The sequence below is a fragment of the Prosopis cineraria genome, unplaced genomic scaffold, assembly GCF_029017545.1.
Source record: "Prosopis cineraria cultivar Desert tree isolate PC_DT_omini unplaced genomic scaffold, ASM2901754v1 PC7, whole genome shotgun sequence".
Taxonomy (NCBI): Eukaryota; Viridiplantae; Streptophyta; class Magnoliopsida; order Fabales; family Fabaceae; genus Prosopis; species Prosopis cineraria.
The window spans coordinates 32,231,293-32,250,842 of record NW_026555338.1 but is presented as its reverse complement, the minus strand read 5'-3'; the positions used below and the strand labels follow the sequence as shown (position 1 = coordinate 32,250,842).

Below are 19,550 nucleotides of genomic sequence, written 5' to 3'. Positions count from 1 at the left end.
TATATATATATATATATATATAAAATAGGGGCGTTAATTTTTTTTCTTTTGAGGCCTCCACGGCCTTGCAAACAAGGTAATTAAAAATAGTCCCCTCCCCTCCTTTGAAGTTTGAACCAAACTCAAATGATATAGAATAGTAATGTAAGCTTAATCCCATGCAGCCCGCAAGATTGTTTTGATTATTAAATATCATTTTGCCCATCTCAAATAATTAAGGTTACTAACAATTTTTTTAATGTATAAAGAAGCAAGTCGAACAACTTAAAAGTAAGTAAGATCAGACTTCATAGTAATTTATATACGTAAGGTATAATCTTATGAACAAAATACAGACACTATAAATGTAGTAATACGAAAACATCTTCAATCTGGATGGCAATTTCCACACTTTTTTTTAAAGAAATTGTTGGATGGAGCAATCATCGTTAATATATATATATATATATATATATTAACCATATATAAATGTGGTACTTTTAGTTCTGTAAGGTATGAAATTTTATTTTTACAAATAAACTGCTAAAAATATGAATGGCTTGGTTTGGATTATTGCCTAATTTAACAGAATATGTAAAAAAGAAAAAAAAACGTAAAATTGAAGAATCAGCATCGATCAGGATTCAGGATATTGTACTTATATATGGAACTAAACATAATATTGTGGTGGGAAATGAATTAAAATATTGAACACAATATTGGAAATATGGCGACAACACGTATGTGTAAATTGGCACTTTGCTCATTTAAATCAATTGTTCTAGAATTCTGGCTTTTCAGTAATTGAAAAAGTAGAGTTAGCCAAAATTTTCAATTACCACCATAAATTTTATATTTCTCATAAGATACCACTTATGGACTGGCTATTTATGAAGGAAAGTTTGTAGCTTGACGGAACCGAGATGTTTCATTATTATTTCCAAGGTAGTAGGCATCGTAATATATACGCATTTAAGGGAAATTGAAGGGAAAATAAATGTCAGGAAAAATAGAAATAAATTTTATACACATTTTCACACACACACACACACACACACACTCTCTCTCTCTCTCTCTCTCTCTCTCTCTCTCAAATAATTAATGCTTGTACATTTTTTTGTTGTTGCAAAATTTCTTTCTAATTTTCTCTACCTTCTTTCGTATGATTTGATATATGCTACGATTGTTAATTTGAGGTTGCTATAAACTAACACATATTGTATTACACGTAATAACTTTTCTACTTTTATTGTGATTTGACTTGTTATTTGTTCAATCTTTGCTCTTTATGCTTTATATCGTGTGACATTTCTAGATAATTTGAATAGCTTAAAGAAACTTGGAAAATAGCTATAATCAGGACTTGCAATTGTAATGGTAATTTTAGTGAAAATGACGGATACTTTATCTAATATTACATTACTTGTACAGTAAACTTGTAATCGTAATTGTAATTTTGGTGAAATAAATGATTGATACTTTATCTAATATTACATAACTTGTACAATAAATTCATTCTATATATTATTAATCTCTCTAGCTCATATTCATGGAGAACAATGGATCTATGCTCATTGCGCTCACACCTACGCACACTGTCTATATATATATATATATATATATATGCACATATTAATTTCATGCAAGCACGTACGAGAGAAGCAGCAGATGGTGAGACTTAGAGTAAGAGAAATATTGGAAGCATCAACCTTAGTGGCATCAATTTTGACAGTAGTGATAATAATTATAATTAATTTTGTTTCATTAATCTTGATGACAATTATCAAATGGTGGTCAAATATCCCTAAAACTCCCAAATAATGAAGCAGTCCTTCCATTCCATCAGTGATATTTTGTTCCATTCCATGCTAAACTCTCAAACACTTTTTTAGGTTCTAAAAAAGAGAATTAAAAAAATATATTGTGAATATTAATTTAAATAACTGTAAAAATTAAGAAGTCTCGCTCGCTAACAAAACCTTTAAGTTCTAAAATCTAATTAACTATTTTTTTTTTTTAAAAAATCTCTATGTAACTGTCATTAATTAATTAAATTTTTTACAACTTAAATGTCCTTCACTTTAATTTAACGTGTGATGGACCTTTTTATATTTATTCCTTTTTAGAATAAACTACTATAATTATGAATATTATGTATTGAATTGCGTGATATATAGCACAGACCATATAGAGAAAGAAAAGCATAAAATTGCAAAGGTGGCATGGACGGCGATTGCAGTTATGGGCTAAACATGAGATTGCGAAAAATGAATCCACAAAGAACACAAAATAGATATGTATTGTCACTTTGCTCATTACATCATTGTCCTAAACTTCTGTCTTTCAAATAATGGAAAAGTTCGCCAATTTTTCAATTAACACCTTAACTTTTATTTTACTGTAAGATGCCACTCAGGAACTGGATATATACTCCTATGGGCAAATCTGTAGCTTCACGGAACAAAAAAAGTTTCATTTATTTTCAAAACATCGTTTTCTTTGCCCTCCCCATTGTCTCTTCCACGACAGCACCTCACTTAGTCTCACTCACTCTCTCTCTCTCTAAATACGCGCGCGCGCGCGCGCGCACACACACACACACAAGCGCAGTGAGCGCATACATTACGTTCAAGAGCAAGGCTATCAGATGGAGGCATCAAGTATTGTGGTATCAGTAATGGGAGTGATAATGGTGGTGAGATGGGTATGGAAGATGGTGAAGTGGCTGTGGCTGAGCCCTAAGAGGCTGGAGAGAGAGCTCAGAAAGAAAGCAAGGCCTTAAAGCCAATCCATATAAGTTTTGGGTCGGTGACTTAAGGGAAATGGTTAAGATGCTTGAAGAAGCCAAATCCGTGCCCATGATGTCTCTGTCTCATGATCTATCTCCTCGTCTCTTCTCCTTTGTCCTTCACATGCTCAACAAATATGGTTTCCATCTCTCTCTCTCTCTCTCTCTCTCGTCTGATTCGCTTTGATTTTAGAATGCTGCTTTCATATTTGGTGAGTAATTAATAATTTGTGTGCAGGGAAAAATTCATTCATTGGGTTTGGACCGACACCGAGGTTGATCATAATGAGGCCAGAGCAGATAAAGGATGTCTTGAACAAGCACTATGACTTCACAAAAACTCACTTCAATGCACTTGTCAACTATATTAACACAGGTGTCGCACAACATGAGGGAGACAAGTGGGCTAAACACAGAAAGATCATCAATCCAGCTTTCAAGCTTGATAATCTCAAGGTTCCTTTATTTTCTTGTCATCGACATCCAGATCGCAAAACATGTAGTGTTATGCTGATAGTTTTGACTTTCATTTTCTTTATTCTGCAACAGACTATGACGCCAACATTCTTCCAAAGTTGCAATGACATGGTACAAGAATGGGAAAAAATGTTGTCTTCATCATCAGACGGAACATACGAACTAGATGTATGGCCTTGGATTACGAATCTGACACAGGATGTTATCTCTCGAGCTGCATTTGGAAGTAGCTACCAAGAAGGCAAACAAATATTCAAACTCCTCACGGAGCAAATTGAACTTATCGTGAATAATTTTCAAGGATATCACATTCCATTTTGGAGGTAAGATTGCCGTCTAATTAACTCGGCTTAGCTAGTAGGCATTTTTGATATATCTGTATGACAAAAACTCTTTTGAATTATGGAATTAATGCCTATAAATATTTACTTATTGAATCAACTTGCAGGTTCATACACGCTAAGGAGCTTAGGAGGATTAAGGAGATTGATAGAATGGTGGACGACTTGGTGAAGGGCATCATCGAGAAGAAGGAGAAAGCCCTGAAGGCAGTTGAAGCCATAAAGAAGGACCTATTAGGGATACTTTTAGAATCCAATCACAGGGAGACAGAACAACAAGGAAAGCACAACAACGTTGGATTGGGTATGAAAGATGTAATTGAGGAATGCAAGGTGTTCTATCTTGCAGGCCAAGCAACCACTTCGTCTTTACTTGCTTGGACCATAATGTTATTAAGTAGTTACTCTGATTGGCAAACACGTGCAAGGGAAGAAGTCTTACAAGTCTTTGGGAATCAAAAACCAAATTTTGATGGGCTAAGTCATCTCAAGATTCTAAGTATATATCAACCATATCTAGTATCGTTTACTTGATAAAATAAATGTAATATTGTATCTTATAATGTGACTGTAGTTTAAACTCAATCGTCATCTACATTGTTTAACTGTTGTTCAAACTTTATCATCTAATTTGATTTGATTCTCAAGAGGAGGAACAAACTGATTTTGCCACTACAGGTGACCATGATCTTATATGAGGTTTTGAGGTTATACCCACCAGCAATTTGGATAGAGAGATTTACTGAAAAGGACATGAAACTTGGGAATTTATCAATACCAGCAGGAGTGCAAATTTTCATACCAATACTTGTGCTTCATCATGACCAAGAGATATGGGGGAGTGATGCCAATGAATTCAAACCAGAGAGGTTTAGTGAAGGAATCTCAAAGGCAGGGAAAGGCAATTCCCTTGCATACTTCCCATTTGGATGGGGTCCTCGAATTTGCATTGGATAAAACTTTGCTTTGTTGGAGGCTAAGATGGCTCTCTCTTTAATTCTGCAACGCTTTTGGTTTGAGCTCTCTCCCTCATATTCCCATGCTCCTTTCATGCAAGCCACTCTTCAACCACAACACGGAGTTGATGTCAATCTACACCAACTAGAACCATAAATTCCTTTTTTGGTGTGTCTACACACACACACATACACACACAAAGAGAGGGTGGGTAAGAGAGAATATTACAAGCTTTCTGTCAGTTTGCTGTAAAAAAAAAAAAATCTGCGCTAGAAAATAATATATGCTGGCACCATATCTTGCCATGATATGGGATTTATGTGACCTTACAGGGGATAATCATAAAACCAGTATTCCGATTGCGAAATCAAACACAAGCTAAGATTTTTAATTCTCCAAATTTTTTTATCCACTCTCTTCTAGATGCACATATATAAAATAAGCTTGTTTTATGTGCATGTGAAGGGGACAATTTAAAGCTAATCAACTTAAAGACCCTTTTGATTTTCTTGTTTAGTGGTAACAACCGCCCCAATAAACTCATCATTTTTATATGCATGATCCCACACTATTACAAGATATATAAGATTTCCTTGGATTTACTGGCATTTATTTACCATCTCAGTTATTAACGTAGACAAATTTTTTTAAAATGACCCTTGTACGTAGTTACATGTATCTGTTTGTTCGTTTGTGTAATTTGTATTTGTGTAAACTAGAGGGAAAAAAACAAGCAGCCGGCACAGAATATCTCCTGATGATGGAATAAAATACTTGATGGCCCGGATAATGATGAATTCATCAAAGAAGTGTTTTTATGTTGTATGGATTCCTTGGTCTTGTATACAGACCTCAGCCTATTGATGTATACCATGGTCATATAATATTAATGTTAAGTCTTGTTTTTCGCTTACCTTTTTACTCCACCGTGGGAGATTCTAGTCTCTCTCTCTCTCTCTAAATACACTCATGGTGATTTCAGATCAGCACAAAGCAAGCACAAAAAGGTACCGGCAGTAAGAGTGATGTTTGAAGCATTGTCAAAATCAACGTTTGTGGGCATGATAATTGGTGGGATTCTAGTAGTGAGGTGGTTATGGAAGATAGAAGAGTGGTCATGGTTAAAACCCAAGAGGTTGGAGAGGAAGCTTAGAGAGCAAGGACTTGAATCATTTCCTTATCAGCTCTGGGTTGGAGACCTGTTCAAAATGGTTAACATGCAGAAACAAGCCAAATCCATTCCCATGGATACTCATTCAAATGATCTAGCCCCACATGTCCTCATCTTTCTCCACCACTTACTCAACAAATGCGGTTAGAGCACCTTCACTTTTTTTTAACAATGTCTCTCTATCTAATATATTTATATATGTATAAACCAGAAAGAATTATCTCTTGTTAGAGCAATAATTTACTGATCAATATTATCAGAATACATATGATCATAGTGCACTCACACAGAGTAGACTTTTAGTAGCCTATTTTAATTCATACATCAGATACACCTCACAAAAGAGAAGAGAAGATCGAGCGTTTTTCATATCACTCTGTGTATTGACTCACGAGATGATCCAGTATATTTATGATGACAGTGGTGGTTGAGACATTTTTTAGGAGTTGTTTAACACACATTCAATCACTTTTTGAACATTATGAGTACTGACAGGAGGAAATGTGGAAATCCCATTAATTGTGTAAATAGTAAATAGGCTTGATTTGTTTTTTATTATTATCCCTTCTCCTTCGGTTCTGACCATTAGAATTAATGGTGATTATTCCTTCCCTAGTCATAGGCTAGAAATCAGGGATTAGATTAGCCTAGCACTGTGTATATATTGTAAATCGCATGTTCATGTTCGGTGATATACTATTGAAGCATTTTCAGTCGACTCTCTCTCACATGGTATCAGAGCTTGAGGGAGAGATCGAAAACGTATCTGATTCGGAAACGGAGATGGAGCCGATTGGAGCAGTACGCGACACCCAGACATGATCTGCGACTGACCCGAGAGACTCCGATAGCATGATTCCGAATCAGAAAGAAGGAACGAACCACTCTGCGAGTGATTCTCGGGGTTTGACAGTCTGATTTCGAGCCAGAAGGGGGGACCGTACGCGTCGATGCCGAGCTTAGAGGGCTCAAACGTCCTCATCGTCTCTGAAAAATTGACTGGAGACAATTACCGGGAGTGGGCACAGACGATGAAGCTCTCGATCGAAGGTCGTGGACGACTAGCCTTCCTCAATGGCGATTCTGTGATTCCAGATGGATCAAATCCAAAAGCTCTGTGCCTCTGGAAAAATGAAAACTCGATGGTGGCTTCCTGGCTTATTAATGCGATGACTCCAACAATAAAAAAGAGCTTTATGTATCTACCTACTGCAAGAGAGATATGGGAGGCTGTACGAGAGGCATATTCTGATGGAGAAAATGTTTCTCAAATGTTTGAAATCAGAACTAAATTGTGGCACATGAGTTAGGGCTCCCGTAACCTTAATGATTATTATCTTGAAATGACTGCTCTTTGGCAGGAATTGGATCTGACTAATGAAGATGCCTGGAAGTGTGCTGAGGATGCTGCCCTATTTAAAAAACGCATTGACAAAGAAAGGCTATTTGAGTTCCTAGCAGGACTCAATCCAGAACTTGATGCGGTAAGGGGGAGGATCCTGAGTCTCATACCATTACCATCTGTCCGTGAAGCATTTGCTGAAGTAAGACGTGAAGATGCACGTCGGCATGTTATGCTGAAAACTGATGCCAAGGGGACCACTACTGCACCAGAACCATCAGCACTTGTCACTAGAAGTGCAGATCCAAGAGGCCAGAAGAATAGACCAACTTGTGAACACTGTAAAAAGACAGGTCACACCAAAGATACCTGTTGGGATATTCATGGCAAACCCCCAGACTGGAAACCAAAGAAGCCAAGGGGTCGTGGTTATCACATTGGCACAGAAAAGAGTGATGATAGACCCACAACACCTCAAGTGCATCCAGGCACCCAGCAGTTCCCTCCTGAACAATTCGCCAAATTCATGGAATTTCTTAATACCCTCCACATGCCTGGCACAAAACAGCCAACAGCCACGGTAGTCCACAAAGGTAACTTCTTACAAGCCTTACATGTCATTCAGCACCTATGTATTGCAAATCCCTAGATTGTGGACTCAGGTGCTTCTGATCACATGACGGATAATCGAGAATTATTCTCCACATATACTCCATATAGTGGCTCCCTTAAGGTTAAAATCGCTGACGCTACAGTATCTCCAGTCGTTGGTGTTGGAAACATAAAAGTTTTCGATAAGCTGGTTCTTCATTCTGTTATGTATGTTCCAAAATTGAAGTATAATTTGTTATCTGTGTAAAAATTGACCAAGGATAAACACTGTCATGCTGACTTCTATCCCAACTATTGTATGTTTCAGGAAATATCAACGGGGACGATGATTGGCAGTGCTAGAGAATTTGATGGTCTTTATTACCTTGATGCATCCTCTAAAGAGTATGGTAGCGTTTGCAATAAAGTTTCCTTTCCTAAGGATAGTAGTATTTTGTTATGGCACCAACGTCTAGGTCATCCCAATTTTCAGTATTTGAGTCAAATGTTCCCCTCTCTTAATTCTAATAAAAATGTCTCCAAGTTTTATTGTGATGTTTGTGAACTTGTAAAGCATCATAGAACCACTTTTTCTCGCAATATTTACCAACCTTCCCAACCGTTCACCACTATTCACAGTGACCTTTGGGGACCTAGCCGGACTACGAACAGAACACATAAAAAATGGTTTATAACATTTATTGATGATCACACCCGTGTTTGCTGGACCTTTCTCCTTAAAGACAAAACTGATGTTGTCCCTGTATTCATCAACTTTTACAAAATGATTCAAACCCAGTTTCACACCTCTATTAAAATCCTACATACTGATAACGGTACTGAGTTTATCAATAACTCTTTAGGCAATTTCTTACAGTACCATGGAATTGTTCATAAAAGCACTTGTGCTTATAGCCCCCAACAGAATGGCATAGCTAAAAGAAAAAACCGGCACATTTTAGAGGTTGCTAGAGCCCTACTTCTTACTCATAATGTACCCAAATTTTATTGAGGTGATGCCATCCTTATCGCCACCCATCTCATTAATCGAATGCCTAGCCGAATCCTATCTTTTAAAACCCCACTTGAGGTTCTTCACATCACCCATCTTATTCCTCACCTTGAAAATAACCTTCCATAGCGAGTTTTTGGGTGCACTGTCTTTGTTCACATTCATCACAATAGTAAACTTGACCCCCGTGCCGTTAAATGTATTTTTCTTGGATATTCTGCTTCCCAAAAAGGATACAAGTGTTATGATCCTCTTACACAGAAATTCTTTGTTAGCTGTGATGTCACCTTCCATGAAGATGAATCCTTTTATCCGAAATCTCCAACTCAGGGGGAGAGTGTGAGTGAATTGGAGTCTTCCTTAGAACCCTCTTTCCCACTTGAATTAGAATTACCCTATGAGTATGAACCTCCATTAGAACTTCCGTTTGAAGTTGGTGCGTCAACAATTGAACCTGAACTAGATAATACACCTACCACCGAGGGGGATCTTAATAAGGGGGAGAGAACAAACACTGATAAATTCTATGATCGGTTTTATGTTCGGAGGAAAAACCAGACCCAAGTTCTCGAAGCTGACCATAATTCTGAACTAATGACAAATCCTGAACCTCAAGAAGATATTACTGACTGTGATCAGCCAGGAGGAGTAGAAGAAGATTTGGATCTTCCCATTACATTTCGGAAGAAACCCAGATGCTGCACTAAACACCCAATAGACAAGTTTGTCTCTTATAAAGCTCTCTCACCTCGATTTCAAGCCTTCACTACCAATCTGGATAGCATTACAATCCCAACATGCATTGAAGAAGCACTACAGTCCCCAGATTGGAAAAATGCTGTTATGGAAGAAATGAATGCTCTCAAGCTAAATGGTACATGGGAAGAGGTTGAGATACCGCAAGGAAAGAAAGCTGTAGGTTGCAAATGGGTATTCACAGTGAAGTACAAAGCAGATGGTACTGTTGAAAAGTTCAAGGCTCGTCTTGTGGCAAAAGGTTTTTCCCAAATCTATGGAACTGATTATACAGAGACATTTGCACCAGTTGCTAAGCTCAACACAGTAAGAATTCTTATGTCCCTGGCTGCAAACCTTGATTGGCCATTGTATCAGTTAGATGTAAAGAATGCATTCCTAAATGGAGACTTAAAGGAAGAAGTGTACATGACGCCACCACCTGGATTCCCTGCCCAGAGAAGGAACCTAGTCTGTAAATTAAGAAAATCCTTATATGGATTAAAACAGTCACCTCGTGCATGGTTCGAAAGGTTCACACAAGTTCTAAGAAAGGAAGGTTTCACTCAAGGGCAGAGTGATCATACATTGTTCTTCAAGCACAGGGAAGGAAAGAAAACTATTCTGAGCGTATATGTGGATGACATCATCCTCACAGGGGATGACCATGAAGAGATGGAAAAGATTAAAAAGGCATTGGCCAAATCCTTCCAAGTCAAAGACTTAGGGGAAATGAAATATTTTATGGGAATGGAAGTAGCGCGACCTAAAAAAAGGATTTATATATCCCAGAGAAAATACATCCTCGATTTGCTAAAAGAGACAGGAATGTTAGGGTGCAAACCTAGTACGACACCCATTGAAGTAACATCAAAAAAGAAGAAGATAAAAAAAGATGACAGAGAAGAAGAAGAAGAAGAAGAAGAAGAAGAAGAAGATGAAGAGGAAGAAGAAAATGAAGGGAAAGATGTTGACAAAGGAAGATGCCAAAGACTAGTTGGGAAACTTGTCTATCTTTCCCATACTAGACCAGATATTGCATTTGCAGTAAGTGTAGCAAGCCAACATTCTCATACTCCTAAAGAGAAACATCTAAAGGCAGTCTACAAGATTGTACGATACTTGAAAGGCACACCTGGAAAGAGAATATTATATCAAAAGACAGAGAAGAAAAATGTAGAGATATTTACAGATGCAGACTGGGCAGGCGCCCATAATGATAGAAGATCAACATCAGGATATTGCACATATGTGTGGGGAAATCTAGTGACATGGAGGAGTAAGAAGCAAAATGTTGTTGCAAGGAGTAGTGTGGAAGCTGAATTTCGAGCAGTAGCTCATGGTATATGTGAAGAGATATGGGTAAAACGGGTATTAGAAGAGCTAAGGATTGAGTTAGAACTTCCAATGAAGCTATACACTGATAGCAAAGCTGCTATAAACATCTCACATAACCCAGTTTCATCATGACAGAACCAAGCATGTTGAGGTTGATAGACACTTTATCAAAGAAAAGATTGAGGGAGGCCTTGTGTCACTCATACATGTGCCATCACGGAATCGAACTGCAGATATCTTTACCAAAGGCTTGAACAAGGAGATGTTTGAAAAGTTTGTAGGCAAGTTGGAAATGATTGACATATATAGTCCAACTTGAGGGGGAGTGTGGAAATCCCATTAATTGTGTAAATAGTAAATAGGCTTGATGTGTTTTTTATTATTATCCCTTCTCCTTCGGTTCTGACCATTAGAATTAATGGTGATTATTCCTTCCCTAGTCATAGGCTAGAAATCAGGGATTAGATTAGCCTAGCATTGTGTATATATTGTAAATCGCATGTTCATGTTCGGTGATATACTATTGAAGCATTTTCAGTCGACTCTCTCTCACAGGAAAATCTTCTAGCTACTCTTAATATCTTTTCTTTTTTTGTGTTTTTGGGTATTCAATATCTTGTTTTATTTAATAAGATATTCTGGGATTTGGATAGAGTAATTCAAATTTAATCTCTTGCTTGGTCAAAATTAATTTGACAAATATCAAGTTGATATCTTATCATATATAGTTTGATATAATATAGTGCCTTAACTCGGTTTCATTAAATACTTTGGCTTATCGAAGACGGACTTTAAATCCAACAAATACAAATGCTCTGTTTTACGTTAAAATAGAACAAGGTTTATTTCCTTTGGCAGTCTAAATAAATGAAGTTATATGAAAGTTTTGAGATTTTCTCAAACAATGCTGGAGTCTTTTTGGTTTGATTTTCCTTCAAGCTTATATCATATCAATTTTGTTCTGACTATCATGTTTTTGTTAGTTATGTTAATGCTCCAAAACAAGTTGTACAAATTAAATTAAATGTGCAGGCAAGACTTCATTTATGTAGTTTGGGCCAACACCGAGGTTGATCCTGATGGATCCGGAGCAAATAAAGGTTGTATTCAATAGAAACTATGATTTTTTAAAGCCTCAAATGAATCCTTTTCTCAAGTATATAGCTATTGGTGTTGCAAGCTATGAGAGGGACAAGTGGGCTAAACACAGAATGATCATCAATCCAGCTTTCCATTTGGAAAAATTGAAGGTGTGTACGTATCCTTATTATTTGCTTGCCATTATATCTAATGGGTTCAGATATCTACTTAATTCCATAATACCAATGGCTTCTGATTTTTGACTTTGACAGATTCTTCTGCCAGCATTCGCCCAAAGTTGCAGTGACATGACAAGAGAATGGGAAACTATGTTGTCTTGATCAGATCGAGCATGTGAATTGGATGTATGGCATTGGCTTAAGAATTTGACAAAAGATGTTATTTCTTGAGCAGCCTTTGGAAGTAGCTATGAAGAAGGCAGACAAATATTCGAATTTGACAAGAGAATGGGAAAATATGTTGTCTTCATCAGATGGAGCATGTGAATTGGATGTATGGCATTGGCTTAAGAATTTGACAAAAGATGTTATTTCTTGAGCAGCCTTTGGAAGTAGCTATGAAGAAGGCAGACAAATATTCGATCTTCTCACAGAGCAAGCTGAACTTGTCCTAATAAAAACTGTAGAGAAATTTCACATTCCATTCTGGTAGTAAGATTGCAGGATAAGTCTATATATATCTCTAATTCATCAATATGTATATATATTAAAGGATTGCTTTATCTATTTTCAGGCTTGTACCAACTAAAACCAACAGGAGGAAGAAGGAGATTAATGGAAACGTGGAAGCTTTACTGAAGGGTATTATTGAAAAGAAAGAGAAAGCCATGAAGGCAGGTGAAGGAAGGAAGGAAGGAAGGATGACCTATTGGCATACTTATGGAATACAATCACATGGAGAATGAAAAACAAGGAGGAAACAACAAACAGGACGTTGGATTGAGCATGCAAGATGTGATCGGGGAATGCAAGTTGTTCTATATTGCAGGCCAAGAATCCGCTTCTGTTTTTGCTTGTTTGGACTATGATGCTGCTGGGTAGGTATCCTGATTGGCAAGCTCGTGCAAGAGAAGAAGTATTGCAAGTATTTGGCAACAAAAATCTAGACTTTGTTGGCCTAAACTGACTTAAGATCGTAAGTATATATACTTTGACATGATGCGACTATATTATTCACTTAAAGTGCGTCATTTTCAAGATACTGCATCTGCTTCGACATTGCAGCTGACCATGATATTATACGAGGTTTTGAGGTTACACCCACCACTAGTAGCCATGGAGAGATATGTTGAGAAGGACATGAAACTTGGAGAGTTATCAGTTCCTGCAAGAACACATATAGCATTTACTGCATACCAGTACTTATGATCCACCATGACCCAGAGTTATGGGGAGATGATGCCAAGGAGTTTAACCCTGAAAGGTTTTCTGAAGGAATTTCAAAGGCATCAAAAAGTAACTCTATTGCATTCTTTCCATTTGGAGGGGGTCCTCGAATCTGCCTTGGACAAAACATTGCACTTGTTGGAAGCTAAGATGGCTCTGTCCTTCATTTTACAATACAACGTTTCTCCTTTCAACCCTCGCCATCATATTCTCATGCTCTGACCACCGTTGTTACTCTTCAACCACATTTTGGGATTCATGTCATCCTACAGAGAGCCTAATCTATCTGCTTGGGATTACAACTTGCTCTACTGATTCTTTGCTTCAGTTTTATAGTCCAGAAAATAAATGAATGTAAGAAATACTTGTTAAAAATAATATATTTGTTATTATTTTTTTTTTTTGGTGAAGTGCAAGTGTTATATTTTGTTCGGACATTAATTTCTTGAATATCATAGAATTGTGAGGAAGCCAACAATAAGATGATATAACTCCCTATATTTTGGTGGTTTGAATAGGGGGTTATATCTTTCCTTTTATGTTTCATTGCCAGGTCTTTTTGATGGCAGTTTTTCTTTCCATTTAATTTTTATACTTCAAATAATTTTTATTTTAATAGATACAAAATAAAAATAAAGATAATATTGTCATTATCATCATATCCCAATAAAATAAATTTATCATTTTAAAATTTATAGTTTAATATTTTTAAATTTGGATCATTCAATTTATATATGAACGAAAATACATGAACTTTGTTATTTTAAAATAAAAGAAAAATTTTAAATTTTATAAAAATAAAAAGTCAGCAAAAATAGTAAAAGAAAAATGCTTCAAATAAATTTATTTATTTGGCCAAAGAACTTCAAATAGATCTATGAATCTAATATTCTAGAGAATTTAAATCCGGTTATGAAATAATTTATTTTTCTTAATCTTAAAATATGTCATTTACCCAAAATGCGCTTTTTCCCCATTCAGCAGTTTTGCACTAGAGCCCAGCCGGCAGCCCGGCACATTGCACCATGGAATTGCGGTGAGTGGGGAAATAAAATTCTCAGCCGCTCTTTAGCGTTGCGAACTCTGTCTCCTGTACCATTCCGCTTTGTTCTTCTTCCTCACGCTGCGTTCGTTGGCCGGAGCAGTCAAGCAGTCAAGCTCCTTCTCTACTCACTTGTTTATTGTGGTTGCGTTGGGTAAGGGTTCCTTGTTGGATCAGCAACCGTCTTCTCCATTTCTCTCCATTTTTTAAGTCTCAAGCAACCTAAGGGTAACATGTACTTTCTCCACTTTTGCTACTAAATGGACTTATTTTCAGAAGCCTCTTTGGCCATTTCTTCTTGGAGCTCCGAAACAGGGGAGGAGTTCCAAGTGGTGGGTGACCGAATTTGGATGCATTTTGGACTCTTCCTCACTTGCTATTCGTTACGATTTCGTTTGAAGAAGATTACACACACGCATACAGTACAGTATAGTTAATGGAAACACCATTATTATTATATCTTAACCAGCACAGTTGCATAGACACACAGAGATGGAAAGCAGAAAACAAGAAGGAAAAACAGAGGAGGGAAAGATACTACTCAGGGAGAGGAAGAACTGATTACAGAGGGAAAGCAATCATAAGAGAGGGAAGTTCCACAATAATCATCCCGACCCTTTTCGGTAATGACTTTTGCACATGATGAGTATACTCCCTTCTCCCTAAGTGATCTTCCTTGCTCATCCCTTCACCATGCTTCATTATTGTATCCTCACTTCTGGTCCTTTGCATAGTATTTCAATGCTTAGATGATGTCCATACTTTCTTTCTCTTCCAAGTGTTGGAAAAGTAGAACTATATACATCTACTTTAATTTTATTAATGGGAGATGCAGATTGTTCTGAATTCATATTGTACACGCATTGGTGCTTTAATATAATAAATTTATTACAGTTTACGCAGAATGACTTGAACTCCATGTTGAGGCTGAAGAGTGACAGCAATGGTGAGAGCATGGGAATATGATGGGGAAAGCTCGAAGGAGAAACGTTGTAGAATCAAAGACAGAGCTACCTTAGCATTCAACAAGGCAAAGTTCTGCCCAAGACAGGTTCGAGCACCCCCTCCGAATGGGAAGAATGCAAAAGAACTACCTTTTGATGCCTTGGAAATTCCTTCAGAAAATCTATCTGGTTTGAACTCTTTGGCATCATCTCCCCACAATTGTTGGTCATGGTGCATCATAAGTATTGGTATGCCAAGCTGTACTCCTCCAGGTATTGACAGTTTTCCAAGTTTCATGTCCTTATCAGCATACCGCTCTAGCCATACTATTGGTGGGTATAACCTTAAAACCTCGTACAAGATCATGGTCACCTATAATGGCAAATTTCATTATTATTATACACATGTTCGTGTTTAATTGTAGCATATATATTTTAGAGTTCGATTTAAAATAGAATCAACTTATTTGAAAAACTTTAGATATGATATATCACACAGACACTTACAATTTTAAGGTGACTTAGTGCATCATGGTCTGGTTTTTGGTTGCCAAAGACTTCCAGGACTTCTTCCCTTGCACGTGCTTGCCAGTCAGGATACCTACTTAGTAGCATCATAGTCCAGACCAGTAGAACTGAAGTGGTTTCTTGGCCTGCCATGTAGAACAACTTGCATTCGTCAATCACATCTTTCATACTCAATCCAAAGCTTTTCTTGTTCCCTTGTTCCTCAATCTCCTTGTGATTGGATTCTAAAAGTATGCCCAGTAGGTCATTCTTTCTGGTTTCACCTGCCTTCCTGGCTTTCTCCTTTTTGTTTATAATATGCTCTAGGGAAGTTCTCACGGTTCTTTCAATTTCCTTCATCTTGTTGTTCTCCTTAGTTGGTAGAAACCTACAAAAAGATTTAATCAGCACTGATCTATAAGTCACAAGCATGTGTCACTATATTAGATTATTAGTCTTAGTAAATTACCTCCATAATGGAATGTAATGTTTCTGTAAATTATTCATTACAACTACACCTTGTTCTGCTAGAAGATCGAATATTTGTCTGCCTTCTTCATAGCTACTTCCAAATGCTGATCGGGAAATCACTTCCTTTGTCAAATCCTTAAGCCAAGGCCATACATCCACTTCACATGTTCCATTTGAGGGGGTCAAGAGGTTCTCCCATTTGTTGAGCATTTCGTTGCAACTTTGGGCGAAGATTGGAATCAGAGACTGTAGAAAGATGAAGATATTATGAGAGCCAAATGGCTGCAGTTCTGGTAATTGCAGTCAAAAGTGAAACACAAAATTCCGTCCCGAAAGTATACCTAGTTGCAAGATGCTCTCATGATAACATGGAAATTTATCTATATATTTATCTATAAGTTGATGTGTAACGGCAGTTTGATTTGGTAAGAAAAAGAAGGAAATAACCTTCAATTTGTCCAAATTGAATGCTGGATGGAGAATTTTCCTGTGTCTAGCCCACTGTTCACCGTCATAGCCTGCAACACCAGGGGCTATATATTCGGTAATGGGGAAATTGTGACATTTTGTAAAGTCGTAGTGTCTGTGTAACGTATCTTTTATCAGCTCGGTATCCATAAGGATCAATATTGGTGCTGGTCCATACCACATGAATGAATTCCTACCTGCACTTAAACTGTTTCTCAGTATGACTATATAATATGTATGTGTATGTAAAGGGGATGGAAGGAAATAACTTTTCTATTTATGGTAGCAAACGTTACTGTCATGTCATTAGTTTCTTAAACTATGGACAGTGCATAGTTGGGTGAGAAAATGGATAGGAATGTTAAAATAAAAAAGAATGAGAGAGATGAATTAAGGAGAAAGGCGTAGGAAGGGCACCGTATTTGTTGACAGTGTGATTCTGAAAGGGGGAGATATGAGGGACCAAGTCATGGGAATGAGCGGGCAAAGGAGAGGATTTGGCTTGTTGTACCATGTTAGCCATTTGGACAGAGTCGCCAACCCAGAATCGGTAGCGATTGGCCTCAAGACCTTGATGTCTCAGAGCTCTCTCTAGCCTCTTCGGATTCACCCATAACCACATGGCCATCTTCCAAACCCATCTTACCACTGCTATGACTGCTATCGAAGTGGCCACTACTGATATTACTGATGATCCAGTCATCTCTCTCTGAGTGCGCGCGCTTGTGTGGTGTGGATCTAATAATCTTCATATAATCTCAAAGTAGAGAAAAGAGTAAGGGAATGAGAATAAGTTGAAACTATTATATATAACAGTCTTGTGTGTTAGTTTATATAGACATGTATTGCGATCACATATATTACTGAATTATACCAGAAAGCTTTTTGCCGGCCAACGCTATTTCTTTTTGTTCTTGTTTTTCTGTATCTTACCGAGATATTGCTTAGTTATATTATACATATGAATCAATCATTTTTTAGGAAGTAATGGTGTAGTAATTTGATGTACGGAGTTCATGGTTTGTTTATTCAGGGTTTAAAAATGTTTGTTATATTTATTTGTTATCTTATCGCTTTGTTTTTTTTTTTTTTGGTTATCCGATGATGCCAGTGGTCCTGCATGCATATAGTTATCAGGTGATGTCAGTGGTCCTGCATATGGTAGATAGAATGTGGAATGTATCTAATGCTTGAATTTTCATATATTCATAGGGTCCCGTCCCTCGTTCTTCCTCTTCATTGGTTACTTCTAAAATATTTTGGGTTTCATGTTTTATTTTTCATTTGCATTTTAGTTTTAATGCATTCTCTTTTGTATCAATTTTTTTTTTGGCGCCTTTGAGAAAATTGAGCGGAAGGACCAAAATAAGGGAATATTTTGTTGGCACATTTCTGTGTCAACGGGATGTTGATCTATAGACTATAGTTCTTTACATTCGCTTTCTCGGGGATAGGATTCTATATGCAGTTGAGAATCAATGAATTTTATGAAGTTTGCATTTTTTTTTTAAGATAAGATTTTATATTTTATAAAAAATAATAAAATGGTAAAAATATCAAAAAAGAAAATGTTCACATAAAATCATGGATATCAACTTTAGAGGATTTGCTCCCCTTTTTTTCCCAGCTTTTTTATTGTTATCTTCCCATTGAGAGCCTCACTAAAGTACACAGATTTTTTGAGACTTCTGCTTATTACTTTTACTTGGTCTTCACCTCTTTAATTAAAGTGTTGGCCCATAGATGTGTGTATTTTTTTCAAGAATGGGTGATGTAATTTAAAATGGGTTATGCATTCACTATTAATTATTACAGCATTTCAATTACCAAAAACAATTATTGCATCATGTCATAATAGCACCAAAGCCTTCCAATAAAAGGGAAGGTGGCAAGTTGGAACTTGCGGGTGCTAGGTCGGAGCCTATTAAATATTAATACTATGATTTTGGTGAAGGCTGTGACCGAAGATAAAACAAATGGCTTGATTGCATGCTTACTTGGATAATATTTGGAAATAAGAGATCTCTGAGGTATTCTTACAGTATTTTATGTCTTTTATCCCCCCCCCCCCCCGGGGAGAAAAAAAAACATAACAATTATCATTTGTTTCTGCCAACTCCCTTTCATCCATATTTTATTTTAAAAAACAGCATAGTACTTGGGTGATGCACAAATGTTTAGTAAATATTGCTTTAACGTTTGAAAATCATAATACGATTGCTATATATAATAAATTAATATTAAGTATGCTATCAATAATCACAATTGATGAGTTTTAAAATTAAATGTTAGATTTTTTTTATACATTAGATGACTATCAATGACAATAATTGACTACATTAAAATTGTATTTTATAAAAAAAGATAATTTGAATTGACAGCAAACCTAATTCTTTATATATATATATATATATAATGTTAAAAGTTGTCATATCATGCTTCTAATGGCGTGCTCTATAATTTGTATGATTATTAAGTTTTCGGTCCATGTGATATTGTGATGCATGTACATCTTTTAGTGTACCGGGCACTCCATCCGATCCATTCATTTATAAAGCATGTTTTAAAAAATTTATTTGGCATTTATAAATTATGATATGATTTTTTAAATAATATTTTTAAAATTACTTTTTATGATAGAGAAAAAGTAATGTGATATTATTTTTTTAAATTTATTATATAGGAATATATTTAAAATTATACACACTTCAATTCTTTTTACTTTTTTTATATTAATATTGATGAGACTGATAAAAATAATTTATGAAGAGAATTAGAGGAGTATGATATTAAAAATATCAATAAAATGTAGCTGTTATATTACATTAGAACTGGTTATATCATTTTTCTAATGTCACATCATTCACGTATTCATAGATTTAGTTCTTAACCTATATGGTG

General features: G+C 36.3%; 1 protein-coding gene and 2 pseudogenes across 1 annotated transcript; 2 read left to right on the top strand and 1 right to left on the bottom strand.

Annotated features, from left to right (window-relative positions):
- Window positions 1-2,626: 2,626 nt before the first annotated feature.
- Window positions 2,627-4,698, top strand: LOC129316745 (cytochrome P450 72A397-like; annotated as a pseudogene).
- Window positions 4,699-5,567: 869 nt separating this feature from the next.
- On the top strand, window positions 5,568-13,498 carry LOC129316744 (cytochrome P450 72A397-like; annotated as a pseudogene).
- A 1,194-nt stretch (window positions 13,499-14,692) lies between these two features.
- Window positions 14,693-17,457, bottom strand: LOC129315275 (cytochrome P450 72A397-like). The gene is made up of 5 exons (XM_054958871.1): window positions 17,067-17,457; window positions 16,629-16,846; window positions 16,180-16,427; window positions 15,711-16,098; window positions 14,693-15,576 (listed from the first exon to the last, which is right to left on the bottom strand). Exons 1-5 carry the CDS (start codon window positions 17,350-17,352, stop codon window positions 15,148-15,150), a joined length of 1,569 nt encoding a protein of 522 aa, XP_054814846.1. The 5' UTR covers window positions 17,353-17,457; the 3' UTR covers window positions 14,693-15,147.
- Between the last annotated feature and the right edge of the window lie 2,093 nt (window positions 17,458-19,550).

Excerpts from the sequence above, each read along its gene's own strand:
- LOC129315275 (XM_054958871.1), bottom strand. The coding sequence starts at position 17,352 with ATGACTGGATCATCAGTAATATCAGTAGTGGCCACTTCGATAGCAGTC. Across the intron at positions 16,847-17,066 it reads TCACACTGTCAACAAATACG|GTAGGAATTCATTCATGTGG; the intron begins GTGCCCTTCCTA and ends GTTTAAGTGCAG. Across the intron at positions 15,577-15,710 it reads CACTAAGTCACCTTAAAATT|GTGACCATGATCTTGTACGA; the intron begins GTAAGTGTCTGT and ends TTGCCATTATAG.